The following is a 13,817-nucleotide window of genomic DNA, read 5'->3' on the forward strand; positions in this document are numbered from 1 at the left end:
AAAGAAAACCCCTCACCACCAACCTAGGTGCAGGCTTCATCAAGGGCTGCTCTTTATCCGGACCTCATATCCGGCGGCACGGATGGGCTCCAAAGGTATAATAAGAGCTCTTGGCTGTGGGTTTACTCCCTGTTTTTTATAGAAACACAATCTAGAGATCGGCTGCCGTTCATCGTAACAAGCGGTCTATGACATTCTGCGTTGAGGAAGATGCCAGCTTCAAAACCATACTATTTTAAATTAATTACTCTGCCAAAATTGATCGTTCATTTTGTATCATCCTCTAAAGGATTAAAGAAAGGGTACACTTAAAGCCCCACCCTCCCAGAACTGTGCATCAGGGCCTCTGTACACTCTGCTCTCTTCTGGGCTGCCACCGTTATGAGCTTTGTTCTTCCAGATCCAATGTTGAGCGGCTTGTTGACTTGTTTCAGGGTGGCGTGGGAGGCTTGGAAGGCGAGGTGGCCCTCACTGCATTTGTGACCATCGCTCTACACCACACTATGGATGTCCACACGGGACCAGACAAGAGCAAAGTGGTAGGCACCATCGCACTCTCTTTTAGCCTGGCTAACTACCCCCTCTGCCCAACCTATGCTTTGCTCTCACTGTTTTGCCTGTGCTTGTTTCTCGGTCTAGCTCCTAGGTGTGACATCTTTCATTGTCTGTATTTTACTCCACTCTCTATCTTCCTAGAAATGTTAACACGCTAACATTGTCCATTGTCTAACAGCGAGGCCCTGCCTGAAAGGTGGGTCCATGGGGCGGCCAAGATGGCTGCTGAGGTGGTCACTGATAGGCTGATGTGGTTTAAGCACAGCAGGGTGCCTGTAGATTGGCTGCGCAGAACGCTAGCTTGAGCATGAGATGATTGGTTGATTGCCGCTGCAGCTTGGCAAGCACATCATCTGCAAGAGTGCCATGCATTGTGTAGAGTGCACAGGACATGACCGCGTGCAGGTCTACCAGCCAGGTTGCTACCAGATCACTGCAGTCAGGGTCTACACAATTAGATATCCCAGGGTTCTCCTGACTTTGAGGGTCTCTGATAATTTGCTTGTCTCTCTTTAACCTCTCAGAAATGAAAACATTGTATAATTTCACACCAAAGAGCAGGGCCTGAACCTCAAAGAATCTCGAGAAACTCCAAACAGGGAAAGACCCCAACCTTCTCCAGCAGGTGCAGAAGGCAGTGGAGAAGCAGGGCATGGCAGGGCAGGGCAGGGAAGGTGATCAGGTTTTGAATCATCCACACTAGGAGAGACAGTACCAGAGTGAGTGATTTCCAAGATAAATATTAGGGACACATAACACATAAATGTCAGGCCATGCCGCTTAACGACCTGTGAAATCAAACACAGTTGTCATCCCCTATTAGGGTTCAAACCATCCTCAACTCACAGGCCTCTCCCAGTTCAGACGCTCACGTTGTTCTGGACTTCAGGGGTGGCATTTAGAGGAGAATGGAAGTGGACCTGAGAGGTTGGTCTCTGTACTGGTTGAAATAGGCCCTTTAATTACATATAAACCTGCTGTACATGGGGTTGGATATATAGAAAAAATATAAATTTACACGGAAATCTCAGGATAACAGCACCACTTATCATATATGTTCCCAAATAATAACAAAATACAGAGTTGTGGTGGACCAGGGAAGAGAAAGCCAGGGGAATGAAGCTGTGAAGCAGTTTTACCACCAGACCAGGGAGGAGAAACAAGCCTGGGGAAAACCTCTGACCAGGAGACGGCCAGAAGTGTCACTAGATGTAGGAGAACTACATATATTCAATCAGACTGCTTTGGTCCTTATATTTGTGTGCGCTCCTTCATAACAACAAGCTCCGCCTTCTCTCCTACCCTCTTCTGTAAGCATGGATACTTAAAGTGAGCAGTGGCGCCAAGTGCATGATGCTTATGCCTCAGAAATGGACGGGCACTGAGCTGACATTTCTCCAACCCCGCTCGCCCTTCAAACAAATTATTTGACATGTGACCAACACTTTCCAAGCCCTACCAGTTTTGGAGAGTTACCAGCCTGCTGTAGAGTCTCTCAAATTCCCTAAAGGCGAGACCACCTTTGCTCCATCTCCTAGATTCTCCATCGGCCCCTTTCGCATCACTGAGCTCCTTATGTAGCTGTAGCCCCCGAAGGATCTACCCAATCCACTCTGGTGTTTTCAAGTTTTGAACGGATCCTTGAAAACCAATGCGCTCTGATGGCAGAAGGGGCAGGAACTTGACGATGGCATTCATTGTGGCCCAAACAAACCTTCACCTGAAGTCCTAGATGCTTCCCCCGTGCGCTACAATCACCACGGAGCGGTGTGCCTCTGCGGTGGATGAACAGTAGGAATTCATTTCAGCCTGGTGTTGAGGCTTTTCTTCGGAAGGCTTGATTTTTGGTCTTTTCTTTGCAGAAATGAGATGTCAGTCACATTGCTTTGGGTTTTCTTCTATCTATGGCTGCAGTTCTTGAATTTGTGTCCTAAGTTCAGTAGGCTGCCTCTGTAGAGCTGTGTCTGATGCAGAGGAGTTTGAGGGTTATTTTAAGTGTCTGCTACAGCAAGTACTTGGCTTGGTTTGTTAGTGTTCGGACAACTGAAGAGCAGCAACCACAAATCTTGCTGCCATGTACATAGTCCTTTCTAGAGTATTGGATTTGATATTTGATATTTGATATTTGTGGGGTATTTATAGAGCGCGACGTTCGCTCCGAAGGGAGCATCTTGGCGCTAGTGAATGAGAGAAAGCTGGTCCAGGAGGGGTTTAGATAGGAGGAAGTTAGATGGAAGCCTTAGAGTGTTCATCCGGGAGTTTGAAAATCCATGTTTTCAGGAGCTTTCTGAAGGGTTTTTCCTGGGTTTGATGTCTGAGGGTTTTGGGTAGTTTGTTCCAAGCTTTGGTAGCAAGGAAGCTGAGGGTTTTTGCGCCTTTCGTTTTCAGGTTGTATTTAGGAAGAATGATAAGATTGTCATTGCTTGAACGAAGGTGACGACTGGGCAAATAGTGGGGAAAACGTCTTGTGAGGTATTTGGGGCCTGTTTTATTGTATGCACGAAAAGCCAAGATCAGGATTTTGAAAAGAATCCTTTTGTGGAGGGGGAGCCAATGAAGCGAACGGAGAGCTGCAGAAATAGAGGACCTGCGGGGGAGACCTAGGACTAGACGGGCGGCTGTGTGAAGTACGCTCTGCAGTTTAAGGATGGTGCTCTTCTTAGCTCCTGCGAGCAAGCCGTTGCAGTAATCCAGTCGCGAGATTATGAGTGCGACTGTCACCGTCTTTCTGGCATCGATGGGGAGAAGAGCGAAAAATTTCCTCAGGGATCTAATAGTTCCAAAGCATTTGCCAGCGACGGTTCTGGCATGCTGATCGAAGGAAAGTTCGGAGTCAAAGATTACACCGAGATTCCTAGCTGACGACACTGTCTGGGGGGGAGCAGCAGAGTCGTCAGGCCACCAAAGTGCTGGACAGAAGGTATTATTGGTGCCGATCGGGAGGATCTCCGTTTTACTTGAATTACATTTCAAGTGGTTATTTGTCATCCAGGAGAATACTTCGGTCAAGCAGAGTTTCAGGTTGAGTTCAGCTTTGGTAGATAGCTTGTCCAGGGGTACAATGAGTTGTGTATCATCGGCATACGAGGTGACAGGTATGCCGAATGATTCTATCAGATTAAGGAGAGGAATGAGATATATATTAAAGAGGAGAGGGCTTAGGATAGATCCCTGTGGGACACCTGAAAGGACGAGTTTGTCTTTGGAGTGGAAAGGACCAAGAGTGATGGATTGGGAACGGTCGGACAGGAAAGACGTAATCCAGGAAAGGGCGGAGTCGGAGATACCAATGTCCCTGAGTCTACCGATGAGGATGGTGTGGGAGACGGTGTCAAACGCCGCAGTGAGGTCGAGTAGGATTAGAATGGAATTTTTTCTCTGGTCTTGTAGAGTTTTTATGGTGTCCGAGAGTTCGATGAGGGCAGTTTCTGTCGAGTGTTTCGAGCGGAAACCTGATTGTTGAGGGTGAAGAAGGTTGTGATCATCCAGATAGCGTTTTAGCTCGCAGTGTACCAGGTGTTCCGTAATTTTTTCCCAAAGCCGGGAGCAACGAAATAGGGCGGAGATTGGTAAGTTCCGTCGGGGGTTTGTTGGCCTTCTTCATAAGGGGCTTAACAATGCCCTTTTTCCAGTGGCTGGGTACAGTCCCTGACCTGAGCGAGGAGTTGATCAAGTGGTTAATGATAGGGTTAACCTCATCAATTAATTGGTGAAGAATCTTGGGGGGGCAGGGGTCTGAGGGGGCGCCAGATCTGCAGGCCAGGATCGCTTTTTTCGACTGTTCCAGAGTGATAGATGGAAAGCAACTGAGCGTGCAGTCTGGGGGGGCCAATGAAGGGGGCGCTGTAGAGATGGTGGGGGGAGGGAAAGTGCTTTGGATAGAGGTAATTTTTTCCTCGAAATAGTCAGAGATTTGATCACAGAGCTTCTGGGAAGGGGGGATTTCAGGCTGGAGTGCTTTAGGATGCGTAAAGGATTGGCGACAATCAGAGTGCGCTTAATCAACTTCTGACCCAGGATACTTGAACGAGTGCCCACAGTGGTCAGAGCGGAATGACATTTGTGGTTTCAAGCAGGAGGGTGAGTTGTTATATTGTTAAATTCAGAGATGCCGAGGGCGAAGCCAGATGAACATCATCGTGAGTACTAGCGGTAGAACCACAGTATTTTACGAGTGTTTTCAGAGTGCATCCTTGGTAATGAATTATTCGACCTTTGCCAGACTAAATTTGAGGAAGTTTATTGTTAATTAGTATCTTTGAGTGTGATATGTCTGGAGGTTGTTCTTTTGTACGGCTGATGGCGGACATTGCTGTTGTGCAAGCGAATAGGGGCCCTGGTGGATCCCTGTGTAGACGGAACTGGACCCCCAGTTGCACTGCCAGGGCAGCTGCTGATCCCACAGAAGCCTGATCTGCTATGATGTGAGCAATGAAGGTGCAGCACTGAAGCTGCCTTTTCTCTATTAGCTTTTTCTCTTGTCTAATCCTCTTCCTCTGGAAATGGATCTTTGATTATGTTTTTCCATCCTACATCCGATACAACTCATCCAGTTTCTTCTGTACTATGCGTACGAGTATGGGTGCTTCGCAGCCGTACACTGTGCCCCACTCTTCTTTCCATCCTCTGCAGAGGCTGAGCATTGAGAGGGCGGCCCAGTACCTCCAGCAGAAGCTGCCCAGTTTGCAGCGTCCTTACACCGTCGCCATCTCGGCCTACGCCCTGACTCTGGTATCAGACAGCGATAGCGCCAAGATGGAGGCCCACAGCTACCTGATGGACTTCGCCACAAAGACCAAGGGTGAGTAGCCCACTGCCACCAATGCGGTAAGTAGATAAGGGGAGACTGAATGAGAGAGTGGCCACATTGCACACACCATTTGCTTCCTACAAATGACCAAGACCTAAGAATAGAAACGCTCAACCAATGAACACCCAAGGACAGTAATAGTAATCGCATAATGTTTTAATATAACATTCCATATTTGTATACATTTATAGATAAAAGAGTAATGATGGCAGTATATTGAGAAATAGAAAAATGTGCAAGTTCATTTACAGGGTCACATTATCAATAGTAGATAGCAAAGGTTCCACTGTCGAAACATGAGCGGACCGCGTAGTGCTCGTGTGTTTTAAAAGTGCAAATGATATAACACACGTGAGACAAAGATACACAGCAAAAGTTCTGTCTGTGGTGCCTAGTGTTGCGACTGTACAAGATGTCCACACCTGCCTGTTCGAATAGGAGTTATTCCATGGGACACAATCTAAAACCGTCATTCGTCGGTGATGTACGTGTTCGGCCCTGGTAGATGGTTTGGGGAGTCTTCATCAGGACAAAGGTACAGACCACTTTGAGCAGCAGCCGGTGGCACAAAGAGGAAGAACAGTCTAAACAGTGTCCAGGGGCAGCCTGTGGTTTGTCTGATAAGCAGTCAGAAAGCACTTACCTATTCAAACCTACAAGAAATGCAGCTTCATCTGCAAACATCAGACACCAATGACAGGCAAAGTAGAAAGCAGTCAGTGTCATGCATGCGGCCTCACAGGGAACTGGTTTACTGGAACATAGTCTTTCCTGCAAGGAGCTGAAGGGCGTGGAAATTGAAGGAGTGAATCAACCGCAGGAACATTTAACCAAAAAGATTAAAATGTACAAAGGTGCTTTGGTGATCTACACAGAGAGACTTACACAATGAATGAGAAAACTGGGGAAAGAAAACAGAGAGAGAGATCACTCCTCGCCTTCGCGGCGGTAAAGGAGCACCCACGCTGAACTCTCTGAGGGGAGACAATCTTTTCTGACCGTCTTCCATTGATAAACTGAAAATGTTTATTGAAAACATCAAGTTGTAGTCAGGCATAGTTGCCTTACTCGAAATAGAATCTGTCCCTGTCGGTGATGCATCTGGTACATATTTAGTTTTTGGGGTAAAATGCCAGCTTGTCTTCCAAACTGAGGGTGGGGATGTTCTGTATCAAAGATTGGGTGTAAACTAAGTCAGAGCGCTATTTCATGACAATGAGGAAACATATCTGAAGGGATTTTGTTCCAGGAGTCGGTTCTCTGGGGAGAACAATGACTCTGTCAAGCTTGTGTAATAACAAAAGTTTAGTCAAAACCATATTGAAACTGACTTATTGTAAGCAGGACGTGTCTTTATATAAAGAGATACGTATAGTGTTGAAACAAGCCAACTAAGAACTTTCACAGTGTCATTCATAATCATTTAATGTTGCTCTCCCAGGGAGCAGAGACAGCATAAGTAATAGGTGTGAAATGGCGCTACTTCACGATAGAGGTAGACGGACAGAGAGGGATATTGTGTGCTTGGTTGACTGAAAAGGGTTACGCTTCTGTTCTTGACAGTTGACTGGAAGCTGGAATTTGCACCCCTTTCCTTGCTAAGGCTGAAGGTCTCTCAGATGTCAATAATAAATGTCTTTTAGTTTATTGTAATGGAAGATATCGCTGTATAGTGTAAGATGTTAAGATCAGTGTCACCGGGACATGCATGTGTATGAAGGTTTGGGGTGGACTGGTCCCATGAGGAGCCGGGTCAGTATGGCTGTGCATAGTCGGGCCTCTGTCTAGAGTGGCCGAAGACCACTTGGTTTGAGTGGTACTGAAAGTGATTGTGGGTGGTCTACGCTCTTTGCAAGCGTTCCTGATGTAACGCCTTAAGTTGCCAAAGGTATGCACAGATGCTCTTTGCTTCAGCACAGGATCCAAGCAAGACCTTGCCGCGGGGCCTCACATGGCCATAACAGGTATGAAGCTGCCTGTCTTCCCTGTTGGAGGGGGCCTTGCCTTGCATTTCAGGAGGGACCGTCTCCATGACAGGGCGGCCAGTACTAATTAGCCCAAGGTTTGCTCTCAGTCTGGAAACCAGTTACTTTTATTTCTTTTGTGTCATGGGTGTAATCGTCATGAATTCCACCCTCCCCGAGTCCTGCGAGAGGAGCCAGGGTGATAGAGCCTAGAGAAATCGCCCCAGGGACTCTCCTTCCCCACTGTGTAACTCTGCCTTCTGGCTTTCTTCTTCTACAACCTCTGCTGTTCTCTTTCACTCACAGTCCTTTCCATTGCCTCTTAGTCACCGCTCACTTCTCTGCCACGGGCTCTTTGAAGACTCGCCAAACCATACTTACATTCACTGGTCTCTTCAGAATGTATTTGTTTGCTGTGCTCTACCCTTCTTGGTCTCCACCGCTCAGTTCCATTTTCTGTTCTCTCACTGTCATATCCCACCCTTGCTGTCATTCTCCTCTTGGTTCCATTTTGCCTCATTGTCTCTTTCTCGCGCCTAGATGGCCGGATGCTGTACTGGGAATCGAAGGAGGCAGACAGGCTGCACTCAGAGACCAAGAAGAACCGCGTGCCAAGTGCTTCCGCCATCACAGTGGAAGGGACCGCCTTCGCCCTGATGCACGTGCTGCTTCGGAATGACATCCCGACAGCCAATCAAATCGTCAGGTGGCTGACGGAACAGCAAAACTACGGCGGGGGATTCAAGTCCACACAGGTAAGGCTTCCTCTCAGTGTGGTCCAGGGCCTTCCAGAAGCTTCTGTGGGGCCTGGGTCACAAACGTCATGCGGGGCTCCTCTCTGGTTTTCTGGCAGCACAAGCACCTCGCTCAGAATAGAAACACTGTCCGGGGAACTAATATTTGGAGGTGCCGCAGCGAAAGGCGCCAGGTCATCACCTGCCTCATTCCGATATATAAACACATTAAGCCTTACAGGCCTTCGAATGTTTGGGGTCCGGGGCAAACAATCCCAGCTGAGAACCTCTTGCAGGCCCGGCTACAAGAATTTTTATTTGGGTGGGCCAAAGGTGCATTTGGGTGGGCCACTGCGAGCTCGATTTGTCGCATATATGTCGTCTAGCCAGGCCTGCTTCCCGGCACTCCTTTAACTCTTCTTAATCTTACAAGGGCCAGTTTCAGGCACTCTTTTCCAAATCTCTTTCTAAATATTATCACTCTCAAAAAGTGTTTTTTCCATGTAATGTTCCTTTGATGGGAAGAGGAGGTTTCTGAGGTGGGAGTATCAGGCAAGTGATGCTTCTCAGGCTCCCTCTGTGCGAGCCTTCAGGGAGAATCCCTCTTCATTACTACCTCCACCTGACCACGGACTCTGCAGCGCACTCCCTTACAGGCTCCCTCTGTGTGAGCCTTCAGGGAGACTCCCTCTTCATTACTACCTCCAGCTGACCCCGGACTCTGCAAAGCACTCCCTTGCAGGCTCCCTCTGTGCGAGCCTTCAGGGAGAATCCCTCTTCATTACTACCTCCACCTGACCACGGACTCTGCAGCGCACTCCCTTACAGGCTCCCTCTGTGTGAGCCTTCAGGGAGACTCCCTCTTCATTACTACCTCCAGCTGACCCCGGACTCTGCAAAGCACTCCCTTGCAGGCTCCCTCTGTGCGAGCCTTCAGGGAGAATCCCTCTTCATTACTACCTCCACCTGACCCCGGACTCTGCAACGCACTCCCTTACAGGCTCCCTCTGTGCGAGCCTTCAGGGAGAATCCCTCTTCATTACTACCTCCACCTGACCCCAGACTCTGCAACGCACTCCCTTGCAGGCTCCGTCTGTGCGACCCTTCAGGGAGACTCCCTCTTCATTACTACCTCCACCTGACCCCGGACTCTGCAGCGCACTCCCTCACAGGCTCCCTCTGTGCGAGCCTTCAGGGAGAATCCCTCTTCATTACTACCTCCACCTGACCCCGGACTCTGCAGCGCACTCCCTCACAGGCTCCCTCTGTGCGAGCCTTCAGGGAGAATCCCTCTTCATTACTACCTCCACCTGACCCCGGACTCTGCAGCGCACTCCCTCACAGGCTCCCTCTGTGCGAGCCTTCAGGGAGAATCCCTCTTCATTACTACCTCCACCTGACCCGGACTCTGCAACGCACTCCCTTACAGGCTCCCTCTGTGCGAGCCTTCAGGGAGAATCCCTCTTCATTACTACCTCCACCTGACCCCGGACTCTGCAGCGCACTCCCTCACAGGCTCCCTCTGTGCGAGCCTTCAGGGAGAATCCCTCTTCATTACTACCTCCACCTGACCCGGACTCTGAAACGCACTCCCTTACAGGCTCCCTCTGTGCGAGCCTTCAGGGAGAATCCCTCTTCATTACTACCTCCACCTGACCCCAGACTCTGCAACGCACTCCCTTGCAGGCTCCGTCTGTGCGACCCTTCAGGGAGACTCCCTCTTCATTACTACCTGTGAGGGAGTGCGCTGCAGAGTCCGGGGTCAGGTGGAGGTAGTAATGAAGAGGGATTCTCCCTGAAGGCTCGCACAGAGGGAGCCTGTAAGGGAGTGCGTTGCAGAGTCCGGGGTCAGGTGGAGGTAGTAATGAAGAGGGAGTCTCCCTGAAGGGTCGCACAGATGGAGCCTGCAAGGGAGTGCGTTGCAGCGTCTGGAGTCAGGTGGAGGTAGTAATGAAGAGGGATTCTCCCTGAAGGCTCGCACAGAGGGAGCCTGTAAGGGAGTGCGTTGCAGAGTCCGGGGTCAGGTGGAGGTAGTAATGAAGAGGGATTCTCCCTGAAGGCTCGCACAGAGGGAGCCTGTAAGGGAGTGCGTTGCAGAGTCCGGGTCAGGTGGAGGTAGTAATGAAGAGGGATTCTCCCTGAAGGCTCGCACAGAGGGAGCCTGTGAGGGAGTGCGCTGCAGAGTCCGGGGTCAGGTGGAGGTAGTAATGAAGAGGGATTCTCCCTGAAGGCTCGCACAGAGGGAGCCTGTGAGGGAGTGCGCTGCAGAGTCCGGGGTCAGGTGGAGGTAGTAATGAAGAGGGATTCTCCCTGAAGGCTCGCACAGAGGGAGCCTGTGAGGGAGTGAGCTGCAGAGTCCGGGGTCAGGTGGAGGTAGTAATGAAGAGGGATTCTCCCTGAAGGCTCGCACAGAGGGAGCCTGTAAGGGAGTGCGTTGCAGAGTCCGGGGTCAGGTGGAGGTAGTAATGAAGAGGGAGTCTCCCTGAAGGGTCGCACAGATGGAGCCTGCAAGGGAGTGCGTTGCAGCGTCTGGAGTCAGGTGGAGGTAGTAATGAAGAGGGATTCTCCCTGAAGGCTCGCACAGAGGGAGCCTGTAAGGGAGTGCGTTGCAGAGTCCGGGGTCAGGTGGAGGTAGTAATGAAGAGGGATTCTCCCTGAAGGCTCGCACAGAGGGAGCCTGCAAGGGAGTGCTTTGCAGAGTCCGGGGTCAGCTGGAGGTAGTAATGAAGAGGGAGTCTCCCTGAAGGCTCACACAGAGGGAGCCTGTAAGGGAGTGCGCTGCAGAGTCCGTGGTCAGGTGGAGGTAGTAATGAAGAGGGATTCTCCCTGAAGGCTCGCACAGAGGGAGCCTGCAAGGGAGTGCTTTGCAGAGTCCGGGGTCAGCTGGAGGTAGTAATGAAGAGGGAGTCTCCCTGAAGGCTCACACAGAGGGAGCCTGTAAGGGAGTGCGCTGCAGAGTCCGTGGTCAGGTCAGGTGGAGGTAGTAATGAAGAGGGATTCTCCCTGAAGGCTCCCTCTGTGCGAGCCTTCAGGGAGAATCCCTCTTCATTACTACCTCCACCTGACCACGGACTCTGCAGCGCACTCCCTTACAGGCTCCCTCTGTGTGAGCCTTCAGGGAGACTCCCTCTTCATTACTACCTCCAGCTGACCCCGGACTCTGCAAAGCACTCCCTTGCAGGCTCCCTCTGTGCGAGCCTTCAGGGAGAATCCCTCTTCATTACTACCTCCACCTGACCCCGGACTCTGCAACGCACTCCCTTACAGGCTCCCTCTGTGCGAGCCTTCAGGGAGAATCCCTCTTCATTACTACCTCCACCTGACTCCAGACGCTGCAACGCACTCCCTTGCAGGCTCCATCTGTGCGACCCTTCAGGGAGACTCCCTCTTCATTACTACCTCCACCTGACCCCGGACTCTGCAACGCACTCCCTTACAGGCTCCCTCTGTGCGAGCCTTCAGGGAGAATCCCTCTTCATTACTACCTCCACCTGACCCCGGACTCTGCAGCGCACTCCCTCACAGGCTCCCTCTGTGCGAGCCTTCAGGGAGAATCCCTCTTCATTACTACCTCCACCTGACCCCGGACTCTGCAGCGCACTCCCTCACAGGCTCCCTCTGTGCGAGCCTTCAGGGAGAATCCCTCTTCATTACTACCTCCACCTGACCCCGGACTCTGCAGCGCACTCCCTCACAGGCTCCCTCTGTGCGAGCCTTCAGGGAGAATCCCTCTTCATTACTACCTCCACCTGACCCGGACTCTGCAACGCACTCCCTTACAGGCTCCCTCTGTGCGAGCCTTCAGGGAGAATCCCTCTTCATTACTACCTCCACCTGACCCCGGACTCTGCAACGCACTCCCTTACAGGCTCCCTCTGTGCGAGCCTTCATGGAGAATCCCTCTTCATTACTACCTCCACCTGACTCCAGACGCTGCAACGCACTCCCTTGCAGGCTCCATCTGTGCGACCCTTCAGGGAGACTCCCTCTTCATTACTACCTCCACCTGACCCCGGACTCTGCAACGCACTCCCTTACAGGCTCCCTCTGTGCGAGCCTTCAGGGAGAATCCCTCTTCATTACTACCTCCACCTGACCCCGGACTCTGCAGCGCACTCCCTCACAGGCTCCCTCTGTGCGAGCCTTCAGGGAGAATCCCTCTTCATTACTACCTCCACCTGACCCGGACTCTGCAACGCACTCCCTTACAGGCTCCCTCTGTGCGAGCCTTCAGGGAGAATCCCTCTTCATTACTACCTCCACCTGACCCCAGACTCTGCAACGCACTCCCTTGCAGGCTCCGTCTGTGCGACCCTTCAGGGAGACTCCCTCTTCATTACTACCTCCACCTGACCCCGGACTCTGCAACGCACTCCCTTACAGGCTCCCTCTGTGCGAGCCTTCAGGGAGAATCCCTCTTCATTACTACCTCCACCTGACCCCGGACTCTGCAGCGCACTCCCTCACAGGCTCCCTCTGTGCGAGCCTTCAGGGAGAATCCCTCTTCATTACTACCTCCACCTGACCCGGACTCTGCAACGCACTCCCTTACAGGCTCCCTCTGTGCGAGCCTTCAGGGAGAATCCCTCTTCATTACTACCTCCACCTGACCCCAGACTCTGCAACGCACTCCCTTGCAGGCTCCGTCTGTGCGACCCTTCAGGGAGACTCCCTCTTCATTACTACCTCCACCTGACCCCGGACTCTGCAACGCACTCCCTTACAGGCTCCCTCTGTGCGAGCCGTCAGGGAGAATCCCTCTTCATTACTACCTCCACCTGACCCCGGACTCTGCAGCGCACTCCCTCACAGGCTCCCTCTGTGCGAGCCTTCAGGGAGAATCCCTCTTCATTACTACCTCCACCTGACCCGGACTCTGAAACGCACTCCCTTACAGGCTCCCTCTGTGCGAGCCTTCAGGGAGAATCCCTCTTCATTACTACCTCCACCTGACCCCAGACTCTGCAACGCACTCCCTTGCAGGCTCCGTCTGTGCGACCCTTCAGGGAGACTCCCTCTTCATTACTACCTCCACCTGACCCCGGACTCTGCAACGCACTCCCTTACAGGCTCCCTCTGTGCGAGCCTTCAGGGAGAATCCCTCTTCATTACTACCTCCACCTGACCCCGGACTCTGCAGCGCACTCCCTCACAGGCTCCCTCTGTGCGAGCCTTCAGGGAGAATCCCTCTTCATTACTACCTCCACCTGACCCCGGACTCTGCAGCGCACTCCCTCACAGGCTCCCTCTGTGCGAGCCTTCAGGGAGAATCCCTCTTCATTACTACCTCCACCTGACGCGGACTCTGCAACGCACTCCCTTACAGGCTCCCTCTGTGCGAGCCTTCAGGGAGAATCCCTCTTCATTACTATCTCCACCTGACCCCAGACTCTGCAGCACACTCCCTTATAGACTCCCTCTGTGCGAGCCTTCAGGGAGAATCCCTCTTCATTACTACCTCCACCTAACCCCGGACTGTGCAACGCACTCCCTTACAGGCTCCCTTTGTGCGAGCCTTCAGGGAGAATCCCTCTTCATTACTACCTCCACCTGACCCGGACTCTGCAACACACTCCCTTACAGGCTCCCTCTGTGCGAGCCTTCAGGGAGAATCCCTCTTCATTACTACCTCCACCTAACCCCGGACTCTGCAACGCACTCCCTTACAGGCTCCCTCTGTGCGAGCCTTCAGGGAGAATCCCTCTTCATTACTACCTCCACCTGACCCCAGACTCTGCAGCGCACTCCCTTCCA

At 51.7% G+C, this 13,817-nt stretch overlaps 1 protein-coding gene across 1 annotated transcript in view; it reads left to right on the forward strand.

Moving 5' to 3' along the window:
• Positions 1 to 13,817, forward strand: part of LOC146869469 (complement C4-like) — a 520,274-nt gene that overhangs the window by 392,567 nt on the left and 113,890 nt on the right. Inside the window, exons 27-29 of the mRNA XM_085599862.1 lie at positions 435 to 539; positions 5,188 to 5,356; positions 7,870 to 8,084. Of these exons, the coding sequence (XP_085455988.1) occupies positions 435 to 539; positions 5,188 to 5,356; positions 7,870 to 8,084 (489 nt within the window). The remainder of the gene's footprint in view (positions 1 to 434; positions 540 to 5,187; positions 5,357 to 7,869; positions 8,085 to 13,817) is intronic.

Source organism: Triturus cristatus, chromosome 1_1, assembly GCF_964204655.1.
Source record: "Triturus cristatus chromosome 1_1, aTriCri1.1, whole genome shotgun sequence".
NCBI classification, from domain to species: domain Eukaryota; kingdom Metazoa; phylum Chordata; class Amphibia; order Caudata; family Salamandridae; genus Triturus; species Triturus cristatus.